At 41.4% G+C, this 18,481-nt stretch overlaps 1 protein-coding gene across 5 annotated transcripts in view; it reads right to left on the reverse strand.

The window, feature by feature from the left end:
• Mthfd1l (methylenetetrahydrofolate dehydrogenase (NADP+ dependent) 1 like) overlaps positions 1–18,481 on the reverse strand; it is a 199,342-nt gene that overhangs the window by 79,600 nt on the left and 101,261 nt on the right. For all 5 annotated transcript variants that reach the window (XM_004856880.3, XM_013076727.3, XM_021237946.2 and 2 more), the window contains exon 21: positions 60–199. In XM_004856880.3, coding sequence (XP_004856937.1) covers positions 60–199 — 140 coding nt within the window. The remainder of the gene's footprint in view (positions 1–59; positions 200–18,481) is intronic.

Raw genomic sequence — 18,481 nt, forward strand, 5'->3', positions numbered from 1 at the left:
GCACGAATACTAAATTCTGTTTTATCTTTTTGGCACTCAGAAGGAAGTGTGGGACTTACACTTGGTCCACCTCCGTGCATCTTCAGAGCTCGGACAGTAGCCACCAGCACCACCACGTTGGGCACCAGGCCGGAGGCTCGGCACTTGATGTTGAAGAATTTCTCCATCCCAATGTCGGCCCCAAAGCCAGCTTCAGTCACTGCGGGGAAACAAGTTGGAAATGCACTATTACCTTCTAAAAACAATCATAGGTTGTAGCAATTATTAGCAAGGATTAGTAATGGTTCAAGCTCAGGACAGCTTAAATTCGTCAGCACTTCTGGATGATACAGCCATCACACTTCCACAGTGCACAGATACTACGACTTTCCCACTGCCATGGAGAATGCTGGACTTATGATATGACCCCTCTACCCTGGTTCACAAGGCCAGCCCTACAACGATTCATTTCTAAAGCCAAGATTTTTCCCCCAGTGCTGTAACTCATAACAAAGCCTTTCTTAACACATGTGGGAGTTTTAACTTTTAAATCAGGTTCCAAGTTGTACAAAAGGACAATGATACCATGATTATATGCAAGATTCCTTCTTACTCTTTATAACAGATTCAGAACCATTTATTTAAGTGCTACCTGGTCATTTCTGTTGATTAACAAAGTTCAAGTCAGTTGTGTGGCTAACAGATGCTGATCATGAGACTGGGCGCAGAATCTCTGAGGATACTCAGAAACTCTGAGGTGCCCTGAGCCCCCCCGCCCCCCTTCACTGAACTGTGGTGCGTGAGGAGGAGGCAGACAGAGTATCGACAGTGCTTCCCCAGACAATGCTAGCCACTGGGCAGGAGCCTTCTTCACACCCAAAGGAGAGCTCTGGCGCCCTGCTACCCAGTGTGTGACCGAGGAGACCAAGGGCAGAAGCATCTGGTAGTTTTCCAGGATCATGGAATCTGGGGTCCCCATGAGACCTACTGAGTTCAAATCAGCATTTTATAAGACCCTTCGGTGTGATGAATGTTCATAACAATTTGGGAAACGCAATAGTCTAGGAAAGGAATAATACTGATGTAATAAAACGTAAATATTTATGGAATAGGATACTGACAGTACAAGCAAGGCCTAATTTATGACACAGAAAGGAATTGGCACTAAAAACATTTACCATGGTAAAAATCAAACCATTTAAAATGTGAACAAATGAAGATATTTATCCCTAGCATTTAATGAAGATAGATTTTAACAAGAATTAAAGAAAAAATAACATTTCACATATAATTTCAATCTCTAGATACATCTGACTCTTGACTGTTTCCTTTTTGAACTTCATATTTCTATATAATTTTCATAGAATAGATAAGATTTTATAGTCTCTTCCATTACTTTAAAATTATCATTTTGTTGGTTATACTACAAACTTTTAGAATTTATGGGTATAAATGGCAGCTTATAATTTTGTTAAATTGATTCACCAAGATGTACAAAATTGTTCCCCCATTATTGAACATTTGGGTTGTTTCCAGTACAAACAACGCACAATTGAAAATATTTGTGCATATGAGCTTTAATCTCCTTCAAAAGTAAATTCCTGGAATAAATTTGTGAGGGTGAGTTTATGAGTCCAGAGAATATAAAACATTCTTATGACGACTGATATCTTTTGACAAATTAGAAGATATTTCTTTTAAAAATATTCAATTTGGAATGAATGTAGCTATAAAGCCATTTTATCCTTTGTTATATTTTCTTTAAAGAAACTTATAGCAGAACAATGTGAAGAAGTAAAAGGTGCTTCTTTTTATACAGTATTTGGAACAATTCTTGTGATTGTGTTAACAGTGGTCAAACTAGAGAAGTGACAATCTGAACCCCAGTGGTGGCCCTGGGAGAGCAAACGTGAACTTTCTCACATTGGTGGCACCATGGATACCAGAAGAGGAAGCAGTGAGTTGGCTCTGTCAAAGTCAGTACAGCATGGGCCCTCAGCACAGAGAGCCAGAAGGAAGGATGGGCAATCTTGGGAGGCAGGGGTGAGGGTGGGTTGCACAAGGTGGCCTTGGAGGTTTCACAGACAGGAGCCTGAGTCGGCCCCAGCTGGCAACTCTGGTGAGCTGTTGAACCCATGCAAAGTACCACATTGCTGTCTTCTGGTGCCCAGTGAGCACTCACAAAGATGGTTGGCACCATTAGTACTAAAAATACAATTCTCCCACTTGCTAGAAAGCAGATTTAGTTCTTAAGCATCTGTTGAATTCTGCCATGTGCACACAGCATCCCACTTAAGACTGGAATCCCACTTAGACCAGGAGGGAAGGAAGCACACTTGGTTCACCTTTGCCTCTCCAGTACCTAACAGTCCTGAGCACACACAAGTTCATGAGTTAACACAGTGGGAGTCAGGAGCCAATGACAATATAAAGCAAAGGCTAACAATTCAATAGATAGATATACAAAATAAAATTAAATAGAATAAAAAACACATCTTAGTCCTCTTGTACTCCTCTTTTTAAATTATAGTACCCAAATAATTTTAATAAAAGGTATAATGCCATATGTGATGATGTAACCATCTCAAAAGTCAACACAGGGTAGCTAAGGTTAACTTAATATTTTAAGAGACAAACAAACAAACAAACAAAAAAGTGGTCATGAAGAGAACTTCAGTGAGGGGAAGGAAACAGGATGTGGTTATAAAGGTCCTGGGATTCTATCTGCTGAATGTAAAGGAAATATAGGAGCAAATAATGCGCAAAAAACAGAAGAAAGTGCCAAATTCTCATACTTTGAAAGCTGTTCTGAAACAGTGCATGTAATCACTTTTATCTTGTTTTCAAATATCAGGCCGCCAAGAAAAACATGCTGGGAAAGGGAGGCTGATGCAGAGTCAGTATTTATAAAACAAAGAACCACTTTAAGAAGGCCTCACCAATAAGGATGAACTTGGGAACAGACACTGCAGTTCCGTGGGTAGGGGCTGTGGGATGAAGACCCACCCTAGGAGATGGGGACCAGGCACTCTTGCTGCAGGCGCCATTTCTCGGGAACTTCCCTTGCCAACATATAAAATCTATAAGCTCAGCTTTCCTCGTGACCCAACATAAACAACTGGTTCTCTTATCATATTTGCTGCTCTGAATAAATTTTAAGAGATACAGACTAATGAATTATGTAATGCCAAATTTAATATAGACCTGTTCTTGAATCATGCAGCAAGTCCATGTTCTTATTATGATTGAGCTTTCCTGAAAAGCATGTAAACTCCTGAAAGCTGCATATTTAATGAGACTTGAAATAAAATGTTTGCACAAGCCACAACAATTATTTGTCTTGGCAATCCCTATTCTTTCTGTTACAGCTATTCAATTTACAACATGAATGAAAACAGGAAGTGCTGACTGACTCTTACTGTGAAAGCACAGAAGTCATTAGATGGTTCTGTAGCACAGCTTGATTCAGACTTCAAAACCCATAATCAGCCCAGAAAAGGAGGGTCAGGGGATCTGAGCTGGGAAAGGACTGAGCACGTGGTCAGATCCTGTTAGTAACCTGCACAGGAAACAGTGCTCTGGGCACAGAAAGACGGTGAAAAACAGGCAGCTGACTGTCCCTGATGACCCAACAGGGCACCCAGACTTCTGTGTAAAAAATAAATAGAAACAAGGACAGCGGCAATCATAAAAACATTACACCACAAAAACACTACTTCCAGGCACACATGGTATCTATGTTAAATTATTTTACCACCTGTTCGACCTACTTGTATGTACACATAGAAGAAGCCCAGTGGCCATTAGGACTCAGGCTTTAAAGTTGTCACCAATCTGCAAACTTAAAAAGAAAAGCAGGAATAATAGCCCTTCCTAGAGATGCCTTTTAAAATATGAGTTCATAAAATTCTAGAACTATGAGGGTAACTTTAGGGACAATATGCCGTGACCCCCTTTTGGCCCCATAAGCCCCGGACAAGTCACCTTGAGATAAGGATCTGGAGTCCATGGCGGTGTCTAGGCCCCTCTGCTGCTGGGGGCAGAGCACTCTACCGCATTACACACACCGCCACCTGGCACCCTGCATGGAAACACATGCATCACAGGACTTATGAATGGCCTTCATGTCTTCTCATTTGACAGTCACTGTGCAGCATGTGAGCGATCATCTGTGTGCCAGCATCTTCATTAGTAAGGAAACGAGCCACCAATACACCTCCAACACATCAAAAAGCTCAATTACCTAATGAAAAAGCAACATAGTTGTGACTTTTCCTTTTCCATTTTTTCTTTCCTGAATAATCCTCTTTGGTACTTTATAATTTTTATTCAGTTACCTGTATGCAGGTAAATTTGATTTGATTTCTGTTTCAGATTTACTCCTGTATGTTCTCCTGCTTTAGTGCTGTTACTGAACCCGTTTCTATGGGACAACAAACTGTGATGGTGGTTCAGTTGTTCTTGCCCAGAGGTCATTTTGCCCCTACCACCACCCAGGATATTTAGCAATGTCTGGAGACAGTGGTGGTTATCATTGGCATCTAGTAAAGATGCTGCTAAATATCCTATCACACACAGGACAGCTAAGCTCCCACCTGCTTCTCCAAAAAACAAGTCAACAGTGCCAAAGCCAGGGCAGCCTGCTGTGTCACACTTCCTACACACTCTCATCATAAATGGGATGGATGCCAGACTAAAGATGGCACAAGCTTATGGTTGGAAAATGAGTGACTCCAACCCTCTAGCTTGGATATCCTTTCCCAAACTGCACTTTCTATTACTAGCACATGCATGCGCTGGGGGAAAAAAATGCAACGATCACTTTTGCTCTGAAATTCTCATTTTTTGCTTTTCCATTGGGGGAAACTCTTCTTGGAATCAGTTTAACTGAGGCACTGAGATAATTTTTCCATAAGTTTATGGCTACCTGAAATACCCACATGTTGTCACCAGAATTGCAAATTGAATTTCCACATTGTTATGTCAGTAAGGGGTCCTTTATTCCATGAATACTCCAAAGACAAAAGAAATTAGAACTGACAGATTTCCTAGACACTTTAAAATGGTAATAATTTTTTCTCTCTATGCTACATGCAACAAGTGTACATACATCAAGTTATACAACATACTAAGTTCTCTATTACTTTTGGACACAAACTTTAATTTATGGAGTGTTAGAAGTCTCGCAAAAGAACTAGTTCCAACCAGCTCAGCTCAAAATGGGTTGAGATAAGAAATAAATCTGCACAGGGCAGATCTGGCCAACTTAATCCTCAGAAAGATTTCTCACAAGGAGAGAGAGAAATAAAACTGTAGCTTTCATTCAGCCAACACTAGTTTCTCACAAGAAATCAGAAAGAAAAGTAAAACCTCTTCCAGGAAGGAGCAAGGTATATGAGGGCTAGGATTCATTCTGAGGTACTCTAGGCTGTAATCCCTGAACAATGCTAAAGGAAATGGAAACCACTCTTTGCACTGTCCTTTTCTGGTCTATGTAAACATGTCTTTTCAGCTGCAGCTGTCCACAGATAAACTCTGGAAGACTGGAGTTCAAAGTCACAGAAACACATGAATTCCGAACTTGAGCTCAAGGTGGGCTAGCCTTTGAGGACTTTAATTATTTTTTCAGTGGCTAGAAGGAGACTAAGTAAACCACGATGAATCATTAAATTAACCACAAGGGAAGCTTGGAATTATTGCTACAGCTTAAAACAAAATTGAACTTGATTTAGAACATACTAACTTTGAAGATCTAAGTCATCTTAAGCCTATGAAATTCTACTAAAAACTAAATCTTTTTTGCTTTTTAGGTTTTGCCTAATCTAATATCCTCTTTGATTTTATTAAGTGTATCCGGGTTAGATTTCCATTGAGTACACAGAATCGACTGGACTTGTATTATGGAGACCTACAGGAAGAAGAAAGCAGTAACTCCAGTATTAATGTCAGCATATGCCTTTCTTCCCTTCTTCCCATTAGGTGATGGCTATGTTTATACCGATTAGGGGAGGAGAGAGTGTGCAAAGTTACTGGGGATGTATCTGGGGGAGGAAAAGAGAACATGAGCCAAGTGTACAGAGGATCAGGTACAAGGGGACACAGGTTTGGGGGAATGAGAAGAAAAAATGAAAACAGTAATAATGCCACTTCAATGTGTTTGGGTGTCGAGACCCAGAATTTCCTCCCTCCAGACAGCTAATTGGATACAGATACTGATTCACTCTGTTTGAAACCATCATTAATCATCTTTTTTTGTAAAATGATTTTGACCAAAGTAATTTTGAGAAAAAATGCTCAGACAGAAATTAAATCACATGTGTTATTTTTACCTCCCAAGTGAATTTTAAAAACCCAACTGAATTAAATTCAAGAACCCATTAGCCAAATAGTTCCCAGCTTCTTGTACAATGCCAGGTTGACCAGGGGTTGAACAGCTCAGTTGTTTGTTTTTTGGGTTTTTTTGATACTGGGGATCGAACTTGGGACCTTGCGCTTGTGAGGCAGGCGGCAGCACCACTGAGCTAAATCTCTGGCCCGAACAGCTCAGTTTTGAGCAATGTGCCCAGGCCTACGGTTTTGGAGGACCACATGGGACAGAGTGGTTGTCCTTCACTCCTAGAAGGAGACACTAAGAGGCTTGAGACTGAGATCAACTCTGATTATTTGAATTAAAAAAAAAAGTAAATATACTAGCATCCCTGGAATGTCTTCTACAATTTTTAGATTAAGAAGAAATGAAGACAGAAGAAAAATATTTTAAGCTGGAAATCTGTTAAGACTGCACAAAATACTGACTCAAACAAGTAGGAATAGCACAGACTTTTGAGGTGGAGACCAGTTCACCTATCATTTTATCAATTTACTGACTCACAACAAGTTAAAAAAATAAAAAATAAACAGGATAGGAGATGCTGGAATACACTGTGCACACGTAATAAATAAAACTGTAATGTTTCCTAAGATCTGGCTGTGGTTCTTACTACATACATGGGCCATGATATAAAATGTACTCTGGGTCTGGATTTCAAACCCCTGAGAGACCCTAGTATAGACCCTACCTCCGGAGATTTCTTACCCAGGAAGCGAAGAGCTGGACCTCGTCCTTTTTCAGCATGTTTGCCCTGCCAGTTTGTCACAAGCAGATCCCTGTGCTGACTACTGAGTCCTGGCCCACCCTGCGCAGGGTTGGTGCCCACAGCACAGGCAGCTCCCAGGAACCATCAGTCTCAGTGTCACTGGCCACAAAATTTATTTTTAGGGTCACGAAGCCCAACTGCAGCTGGAAGAATGAAGAGAAACCTCTTCCACATCGAAGGGCTGGTGCAATGCTGTTTTCCCCAATTCTCTGACCCATTCACTCCCCCTGGCTTGGCGCTTGACAGGAAAATGACACATGAAAAAAAAATAGAGCAAAGCAAATCCGTAGTAGGAGCTCGATTCAGTTAGAACATTTCCTTCACTTTGTGAGGTATTTTGGGAAGTTGTTCTTTACAGCAACCAACCCGGGCTTCTCGATGTGAGAAAGGCTCAACCTTTCAGGAGTGAGTCTGCAGCATCCTTGCCCCGAGAGGAACGGGGAATCTCCTCCTGGGCGAGGATAAAGGAAAAGCAACTCAGGCTGCCTGGGGGCCAGCTGGAGGCACACATGGAGCTGAGGCCGGAGCCCAGGCAGAGCAGTGCCGGGCTGGTGCGGAGGCTGCGTGATGCTTCCAACGAAGGTGGAGGGTTACGGGAGTCCCTTCCCTCCACTGAGGCACCTTAGGGAATAGGCTTGGGAGTTAGGGTTCCACCCTCACATGGCCCCTGGGAGCAGAGACAGCCTCCATGTGCCAAGAAATGAGGCCACTTCAGGGAGGGCCAGGTGAAAGCAGCCCACCTTTTGGGATAGTCGCAAAGACGAACAGGGTCCTTGGCTGCCTTGGGCTCCCCTCAGCCTCCTCTGAGCTCCGTTGTGGACTCTGCAATCAGAGGACAGTGACTGCTCACAATGGCTCTCTCTCGGGAGCCCTCAGGCTAATGTCTGCCTTGGGATGTGACACCCAGGTTCCCTGGAGTATTTCTCTGGTCTCCAATCCAGGGACCAGGGCTGAGGCACGGAATTCGAGAAGACAGACCAAAAGGAAGAGGTGCGTGAGTGGGGCTAGGGTGAAGAGCTGGGTGAGCAGGCACGTTCTTGTAATCCCAGTACTCTGGGACGCTGGTGCAGAAGGATCTCCAATTCAAGCCTTGCCCCGGCAACTCAGCAAGAGCCTGACCCAAAATTAAAAAAAATAAAAATAAAAACCAAAACAAATGCCCACAAACAAACACCAAAGGTTGGAGATGTGTTTTCTCTACTGCTGCCCTGGTTTAGCAGAATGGGGCTGAGATAATGACAGGAAGAGGTTGTTGGCTGAACAGTCTCCCAACTGAACCCATGGAGCAGCTCGTCTACTTTTGAGGTGGAGGCAGGACAGCCTGCACTATCTTGCTTTGCCTGTGTCCTTCTGCACATCTGACACATGCCCTGGTGTGGGACCAGTGCCCTGCCTTTTCGGGGTCTGGGTCCTTAGAGCATCGGGTGTACCAGAGCCTGGGAGGGCACTGTGGTGAGCCCAGTGGCTCACATTTCCACTAGTTAAAAACTCCAGCCACAAAGAACAGCAAACAGCCTAGGATGGACTCATGAGCATACTCTTTTCTTTGGCTTACTCCCAAAATAACTTTTTAAAAATAAAATTAGTATATTATTAGAAATATATTATTAGTGATGCATCATTAGAAAATTCAACCTAAGCAAGAAAAGAAAGCAGACCCATTTTCACTATTGTCATCTATGTCCCCAGTGCACTGTCTACTGACAGAGGAATGATGCTACCAGTGGCCCAGGTAGCATATTTCACAGGGAAATGCAAACAAAGAGTCAGGAATAATTTACATGTCTCTGTCTCCCCATCTCCACTCCATTCGTAAGTCCAGAGGGAGTTGGGACTTAAGTGTGTTAAAATTCTCATTTTGTATAAAAAAAGAATATTTGCCACCTCTCTCTCCTCTCCTGTCTTGGGTTTCCCCAGCCTGGTCTTCCTCCTTCTATAGGAGACATGTGTTTGATTGGGTGATGCAGCTGACAAAAAGTGTCTGTGGCTGTACTGTACAGGGAGACAGTGAGTGTACATGAATATTTTATTATGTTTATTATCCTGGCAAAAGGTATGCATTTAAAACAGAGTTTCATAATGGGTACTGAGCTTGCAAAATTTCTGAGGAAGGTTTCTAAGGAGTATTTTGGGGCCATCCCCCAGCAAAGCCATCTCTACCTATGTTTCATCTTCAACATAATGGATGCCACCCGGGAAAGACAATTTTGTATCTTGATCACTGTAATTAACTGAATGTGGAGCATTTCACTGTGTTATTAACACTATTAAAAAGTAATAACTTATCATATAATATCCCACTGTAAGTTATGGTTTATAACTTTTGGACATGTCTTGCATCTTTCCAAAAGCAATCTCTGAGGTACATGGGAAGGTGCTGGGTCAGATTTGAGGGAGGCTACTTCGAATCACAAAATGTCCTATTTTCTTTTGCAGCTAGCTATAGCTGTGTAACTATGGCTATTAATGAGATGTAAATAGAAATGTTGTATGTGATCCAGGAAGGCTCCTAAAAAGAGGGTAAACTCTTCTTCTCTCCTGCTGGTTGGTATACAGCTCATAGCTAGGGCTTCTGCAACCATTTGGGATCACTAGCAACAAGGGGCCTAAAGACAGAGTTGGTACACCAGTTCAGTCTGCCTACCTTGAACTTCTTCTACATGAGGAAAAAAAGCTTCTATTACCTTTGTGTCACTTTTTTTCGTGGTTCCTGTTATTTGTGGGTGAAGCTAATCCTAAGGGATTCATTTCTGAAAACAGAGCCTACTTAGAAACATTATAGAAAAAAAAAAGAAACATTATAGCATTTTTCATTTCTATTTTTTCGGTTTGCACATTGCTTGAACATGACGCAGTGTATTCTTTTTCTGCACAGCATTAGCTCTGAGACTGAAGTCAAGGTTACATTTCTAATTTAGAAGAGATGTGAGATTTTCTCAAAGTTTTGCTGATGAAAGGGCTGAATTTTCAGAGGCTCAATGTGGCCAGAGCTGCATGCTAAAGGTAACTGAGATCACGAGCTCCAGACACCAAATTAAATCAAGACAGAGAAGCCAGCACATGTGACAGTTTGGACGAGCCCAAGATAAATGTGTAGGACTCCAGAGGGTTTCTTATTCATTTGACTTTAAAAACCGTTCTGACTCAATTCTGTCTCCTTTTCGTGAGTATCTGCTACACAAAGAATTGGTTTTTGGAGGGAAAAGGAACTTTATAGTTGTTTTAAATACTTTTAGAAGCTACATCATGAAATCGTTGCCAGTCTCTAAAAAGTAAAAGCCATCTACAGTCAACCAGAACATGCATAGAGTTTTATAAAGCAAACAAAAGCCTGAACTATTAATATGGGGGGAATTCACCATCTCAATGCTGAATAAGGAATAAGGAGCTTTCGGTGGATGAATAAGACACCTTCATTGTTTCTGGAAAGCAGGGAACACTGAAAATCACTGAGAAATCTCACAGTGGAATCATTTCCCTACTCTGTGTGGAGAGAGAGCCTACCTCTGCTCAGACAAGGGAAATGCTAGGCCATGGGTAGCTGTGTACAAAGACCACTGCTACAGTGAGAAGGTAATGTAAAGCAAGTGGACCACCAGACATCACTACTGATATGCAGATTTAGCCCTAAAGGAATGATTTAGCATGGCATGGTGGTGCAAGCTTGTAATCTCAGCACTCTGGGAGGCAGGACGAGCAGTTTGAGCTCAGCCTGGGCAACTCAGTGACTTGATCAGACCCTTTCTCAAAACAAACAAACAAACAAACAAACAAACAAGTGACTTGATCACATACTAATCCACAGCTGCCAATCTTGGCTACATCCTCATAATCTCTCTTAAATTACAGTCTTGTATTTGAACATTAACATTCTGCCATATGTTGCTTATTGTCATTTTTTTTTTTTTATTTCAGAGAATTTACAAGCACAGAGTTGAGGCTTCCCAGCCTCCTCCCCCTGTCCAGCTGCCTCTAACAACTCTTATGAATCCGGGGCTTCCCCGATCGTGTTTTGTATTTTTTGTACCTATGCACATGCACAAATACAGCACCGTGTTGCATGTTTTGGAAATGTATTAGACATCACAGATGGTCCCTGACTTCCAGTTTGACACTACTGTTAAACTTTGCAATGGGGTAAAAGCAATCTGCATTTACAAGAGGCAGTACTTAAAATCTGGATCTTTCCCAGGTTACGCTATGCATCTCATTCTATTACCCAGGGGTGCAGGGAAAGGCAGCAGCGGCAGGGCAGCAGCAGCAGAGCCACAGCTTCCTGTTAGCCTTCATCACCACTCTGCAGTGTGTTGTGTTGCTAAGGATGTCCAGCAGGTTATGTGTGAAATGCATTTCCACCTACAGTATTCTCAGCTTGCAATGTGTTTATCAGGAACAGTGAGGAGCACCTGAATACATAACTCTCCCAAGCGGTTCCCTGCTCTGCATTTCTAAACTCTGGCTTTGCAGATGTTCCCAGCAGTGGCACTGCACGTTGTACGGCATGCATGTCCACCGGGCAGGAAGTCCTTTCCTGGGGAGGAGCCTATTAGAAAACTCTTGTCCTTTCCTTCTCTTTATTTTGCTTGAGGGAGGTGGAAAGACTCTCTGGATTGGGGGTGGGGGCGGGTGGAAGAAATGTGTCCTCAGAGCAGAGTCCTGGTAACAATCACTATCTGCAAAATCATTCAAGAAGTCCTTGTGGACTAGGAACTGTACGAACTCTTCTCTAGGACTTTTGAAGACATCAAATATCTGACTCCAACCCATCTTCTCTGCACTGTCTCCAAGCTAACAGAACTGTGTGTGTTTGTATGCTTCTTTTTGGAACTATGTGTGATTCCTTGAATGCAGATCAGTCTCCTCCACCTCTGCCTTCCCTGCGCTGCATTTAACTGTCTGTCCTTCAAGGCTCACTTCAAATGCCATCTTCTCACACATTCACTATACCTGTGATTACTGTCAGTGTACTTCCGCTGGGAATTGAAGGCAGTGTTTATTCCTCTCCAGGACAGGACCTCATCCAAGATCACATCACATACTCCAGCTACTCCAGCTACAACACCCCCAGAGTCCACAACCCCTCCCCACTCACATTCACTTGCCTGATCTGTCCACATTGCCCCATGCTTCTTCCCTGCCTCTGTGTGCCAAATTTTGGCAGATTATCCAAGTCACTTTTTTCTTTGGCTGACCAAAAAATATGGTGTGTTTAAATAAAAAGTTTTATTACAGTAAGAGACACATCACCATTAATCTCCTTCAAAAAACTGTCTCGACTTAAACACACCCATCATTCTTGCCACTTTCTGAAGCAGTTCTGGAAGTCCCCTTTCATGAGGGTCTTTATAAGGTATGATCAAAAATATTGTGAATGAGCTGTTGAATGCCATCTAACAGATAAGAAGGCTTGTAAAAACCTTAGCGTGTCCTCATCCACCTTATACTCTGGATCTGGCTCTGTGTGACTTCTGGCTCTTCCCCGAAGTCAAAATGAACATTACAGGTAAATGTTCTGAATTGATTCAAGACTTGAGGCAGCCATGACACTACAACTAAAGACATGAAAGAGGACTTCTAGAACTGCTTCTGAAAGTGGCAAGAACAGTAAGTGTGTTCAAAGTTAAGAGAGTATTTTGAGGAGGATTAATGGCAATATATCTTTTATATATTATATCTTTTATTGTAATTTTAAAAAACTCTAAACACTGACTTCATTTTGTGACCATCCCTTGTATTAAATGTCTAAGAAACACACTGAAAGATTATCTGCATTATTTCTCAATAGTTTTCAGGTTTAAATTTCTTCTACTCCTGTGTTCTAGAGCAGCGAAAGGCTTGGGAAAGGGGATGAGGGCCTGGGATGACACTATGTAGCAGTGAATGTGAGGTAAGGGGATTGTTCGGGGAGAGGGTGTTCCAGCATGTCCTGCTTTCTTCAACATAAGATCAAAGCTTGTAGAAAAAACGTTCTAGGATTCCCCTAACTCAAAGGACAGCCTTCAAAATGGCCCTAGAAGACACACCAGCAGCAATAGTGTTTTCCCTTGCCAGTACTCTTAACTTCATTACAAATTTCATTAAAGAAAAAAAAAAAGGATTGAAGCAGGCATGGTGGTGCATTCCTTTAATCCCAGCTTCTTAGAAGGCTGAGGCAGGGGGATTGAAAGCTTAAGTCTAGCTTGGTCATTTAGTGAGACCCTGTCTCAAAATAATGGGGTCAGAAGCTGGAGATATAGCACAGTGGCAAGGAAGGCCCTGGGTGCATTCTTTAGCTCCATAAAACCCAAAAACTGAAAAAACAAAACAAAACAAAACAAAAAAACCAAAACCAAAACCCCTAACTAAACCATAGAAACAAAAAAACTAAAATTGTGCTGGGGATATAGCTCAATGATAGAATGCTTCCGTAGCATACCTGGGGCTCAGAGCTCAATCATCACACTGCAAAAAAGGGAAAGTACTTGTACTGATATTCTTCACTTGAAAGAGCGAATCAGTGTCTGTGAAGGGTTCCTGAGAAGCAGAGATCCTGAGCATCCGCAAGTGCAAAGGGAGCTGATATTCACCTGTTCAGGGAATGCCAGGGTCCATGTTTTCAGAATTATTGCACTTTTTCTAAATAAGTCTAGAGGTAGGTATTTGAGAAACAGATTTGTCTATGATCTTGCAAAGGTAAGTGACCAACCCAGGGTCACAGGCAGCACATGGCAGAGAGCAACTCAGACCCAGGCAACTGGAGCCTGCAACCTAATACTTCAGCCACTCTGAGAAAATAATCTCTATTATTCTGATTTTCACTGTGTTACAGCAGAAAATGACTGATATTTTATATTAGTATGTCAATGAACCAAAAATATTCATCTAGTTTAATGCCACTGAAGCTTTGAAAGATCAGGTTGTAAAGGGTTATTGATAACATGGTGTCCTCTAATTAAGAAATCCTGTTCTTCAGCTTTTCGTTTCGTGAAACATTTGATACTTACAAAGGAGTATGTGTAAGTGAGCAGCAATAAGAAACCAGAACATCACACAGATACAAAATTCAAGATGTGAAGTCAGGCATGGTGGTCCCCACCTGTATTCCCAGTACTCTAGAAGACTAAAGTAGGAGGATCACAAGGTTGAGTCCAGCCTGGGCAACACAGTGACTTAGCAAGACCCTGTCTCAAAACAAAAAATGAAAAGGCCTGAGGGTGTAGTTCAGTGAGAAGGCCCTGGGTTCAACCTCTAGCACTGCAAAAAGCAAAGCAAAACAAACAACAAACAGAAAAAGAAAGAAAAGAGAAAGAAAAGGAAAGAAGGAAAGAAGGGATATGAATACCTTCAAGGGAAGGCAGAGAAATGGAAATAAGAACAGAGAGGGACCATGAACACTAATAGTTTAATACCTCGAATGCACCATGAAGAAAAAGAAATAGAAACTAAGCTATTCATCAAGAAGTCTCCACTCACTTCAGCACAACAAAAGGAAAGAAAGGTTTTGTGAGTACTTGTCATTTGTTTTGTGTTTACTGGAAATCAATTCTGAAAAATTGTTGCCGTCGTGTACTCCAGCTATTCAGCCAGGTCACATATATCTTTCCATTTGTGACTTTTGAAGATCCCTTTTTCCTCATGTATCAAACAACTCTGTATTAATTTCACTGTTAATGAACATATTAGCAACCCAAATGGGTCTTACCTGAAAGTGCTTCACAAACTGAAGATGTTTCGGGTAAAGAAACTTTATTCAAAAAAAGTATTTTATAAAACATAGAAAAATAAATAATAGGCAATGGAGAATTGGACCATAAAAATTAACACTTTCTTTTTCTTCTGATCCTGGGGGTTACATCTAGGGCCTCACACATGATAAGCAAAGCACTGTTGCTGAACTACATTCCTGGCCCTAAACTTTTCCTTTCAATATTTCAAGAGCATTGTATGAAATCTGGTCATAACTGGACCTAACCGTTTCCTAGGATGGACATAGGTGGTAAGAGCTGAGACTTTCAGCTCTTGGGAAAGACACTGTACTACTGGTGAAACTCGGCAGCAGCAGGTGAAGAGCCAGGGAGAGAGGTCTAGAACCTCTTTTGCAAGATCAGTTGACTCCCTTCTGTGCTGACTTTGTAGGACCCAGGATGGGGGACAGCAATGCTGGCTGATCTAGATCTATGGAGACTTCCCAGCCTGCCTACCTACCTTTCTTCCTTCCTCTTTATTTTTGCAGAATTGGGAATTGAACCCAGGGCGTTAACATTGAGCTACCTTCTCAGTCCTTTTTTACTTTTTATTTTGAGGCAGGTTCTTCCTAAGTCACTAAGTTATCCAGGCTGAGCTCAAACCTGCCATCCTCCTGTCTCAGCCTCCAGAGGGCTGAGATTAGAGGCAAGAACCACCCTGCCTGGTTGGACTAAAAAAAAAAGGGCTAGGACTGACAATCATCTCTGAAAGCATCATTAAGGAAATTTCTCACAAATTGTATGAATTCAGGAGAAGAGACACCATATACAAACATAAATTCTAATGACTAAAGACTGAAGTACAAAGGCAAGATTTATAAGACAGTATAGAGGATTATCTTTGTGATTCCCAAAAGTGGAATGCATAAGAGAAAAAGGACAGACAAGATATAATAAATATATTTAAAAAATAAGCTACACTGGGCCATGGATTTAGCTCAGCAGTGCCGCCATCTGCCTAGCAAGCACAGGGTCCTGAGTTTGATCCCTGGTACCAAAAAAAAAAAAAAAGCTACATATGGGAGAAAATATTTGTAAACACAATGGCAAAGTATTCATATTCAAATATATGAATTTCTAAATGAATTATTAAGAAAATGATAAATAGTACAATAGAAAATAAGACAATTCACAAAAGCCTTAAGCCATCTGTAATGATTAAACTTGACTGTATTAACTTGATGGGGAGCTGCTCAGGGGATTGGTGTGGCACATTTCTGGATGTGTCTGAGTGGGTCATGAAGGCATGACTCTGGGTATTATATGCGGTTCTGGACCACATCCTCTCTTTTTCTGTTGTCCTGTTCTGCTTCCAGGCCACCATAAACTAAGCATCTTTTCTCCACCAGCCCCTTCCACCATGGCACTTCTGCTCTGGAGCCAGCTGACCATGGAATGAATCCATGGAAACTATGAGCCAAATTAAGCCTTTCCTGCTTTTGTTGCAGGTGTCAGGTATTGTGTCTCAGCGATGGGGGAGCTGACTAATACAACATCCATAAATATGCCTAATCTCACAACTATAAGGTAATACTATTTCACTACTATTGGATTGGCAAGAGCTAAAAAAGCTCTGATAATGTGTTGGGAAGAATATAGAGAAATCAGAAATCTCAGGTAATATAAATTGGTAGAACTTTGGAGAACATTAAGTCGATGCTGAATACACCATTTAATCCCCCCCAAAATCACTTCTAAGTACACATCCTAAAATAGCTTTTGTACATATTCTCAGAGAAACAGATAAGAATGATCCTACAGCATTATTTGTAACAGCAGCTTCTGGAATCAAACTAAGGGACCCCCAAGAAAAATGCACAAATGCATGTGCTCTATTCATGCAAAGGAAGAAGACCTTATAGGCAAAACAAGGCTTCTTTATCACAGCTACATGGATATATGCAAAAATATAATGCTGAACAAACCATCCAGTTATATAGAGCAAATTAAGGCCTACAGGACAAATCCAGTGTGCCTCCTAGTTTTGCTTGGCCTGTGATTCATTTGTAAATGTTTGAAAAAAATTAGGAGAACAACATTTTATCACACTTGAAAATGATATGAAATTCAACTGTCATGCAGGGAGTGGTGGTGCACGCCTGTAATCCCAGCACTCGGGAGGGTGAGGCAGGAGGATCACCATGAGTACAAGGTCAGCCTGGGCTACATAGTGAGTTTAGGGCCAGGATGAACTACATAGTGAGACCCTGACTCAATAAAGGGAGGGGGTAAGGAAAAGAAAAATTCAAATGTCACAGTCCATAAATAAAACCCACTGGAATACAGCCACACTCATTCATGAACACCATCTTATGGATTCATGTTTTATTGATGGCTGCTTCCTAAACTGAGTATTTGTGACAGAGACTATGACCCACAAAGCCTGAAATAGCTCTTACCTTGCCCTTTACAGAAACAGTTTGTTATAAAACAATGCAGCTGGTAAAACAAACAACACAGATGGTAACATTAATAAATAAAATTTTAAAACATAAAAAAATACAGAAAAAAAAGAGGCACATCTGTGGTTCCTAAATTATGTCCAGAGGTGTCACAGGGGTCTGTAGTGAACTCAGAGGAACTGTGGGATACTTGGCATTTCTTTCTTGTTTTGGTACCGGGGATCAAACTTGGGACCTTGCACTTTCAAGGCAGGCAGTGGAACCACTGAGCTAAATCCCCGGCCCATATCTGGCATTTCTGAGAGCAGCATGGGATCAGATGTTGAGCAGACACTGCAATTACTGTTAATCTGCTGTGCTTTCCCCGTTGACATTAGTACCTGTTCAATGACACAGTATTTTCAGGGCTAAATTGGAAGTGGCTGCAGTAGTAAAAAAGCAAGAAGTATGTAAAAATCAACATCAAACAGGAAATGAAGCTGAAGTGTGGACTGGTTCCAAGTTTTGAGAAGTTATTTGGTATCCAATAAGGATAAACACCTCATTAATAAGGTATGGTGGTTAATAACGAAGTATTATTTTCTTTTCAACTTATTTGTATTATTTTTTCAGACAGTTACTAAGTTGTTAGGATATAAATACCCATTAAGTTGCTTGGACCTAACTAACTGTGACCTACCTAATTAAGTTGCTTGGACCTAAGTGTAAGGTATTTCTTTCGACCTGGGGTGTTGTCAAAAAACCCCTGCTAAGCCACTAAAGGGATTATGAGCAGAGAGAGTTTGCAAAGCTTTATTGTGGTTTTTTGCAAATACATACATATGTGGTAGAAGTATAAATGTATACTCAGAAATGATTGCTCCTCAAATCAGGAGGGTTCCCTCAAAGAAAGCAGAAAAAATAATGTGTTGAAAAAGGACTTCATTTTTTATGGCTACCGGAGAGTATCTTGGACTGGATAATTTATAAAGAAAAAGGTTTGTTGGGCTTACAGTTCTGGAAGTCCAAGAGCATGGCATGAGCATCTGGCCCAGCTCTAGCTGGGAACCCACTTCATTCATCTATTGATGAGTACCCACCGGCCAGTACTGCTGCCCTGAGGAATCACAACTAGGAGATGAGACTTGGCAAGGACAAACCACTGGAGCCAGAGGAGCTTCTATTATATTTCTTAGTACTCAAAAAACCAAAACCAAAAAATTCTAAAACACACATAGCAATGTGTTAAGGTTTTGACAAA

Source organism: Heterocephalus glaber, unplaced genomic scaffold (assembly GCF_053883595.1).
Source record: "Heterocephalus glaber isolate CG9 unplaced genomic scaffold, H.glaber_assembly_v1.0 deba00001593, whole genome shotgun sequence".
Lineage (NCBI taxonomy): Eukaryota > Metazoa > Chordata > Mammalia > Rodentia > Bathyergidae > Heterocephalus > Heterocephalus glaber.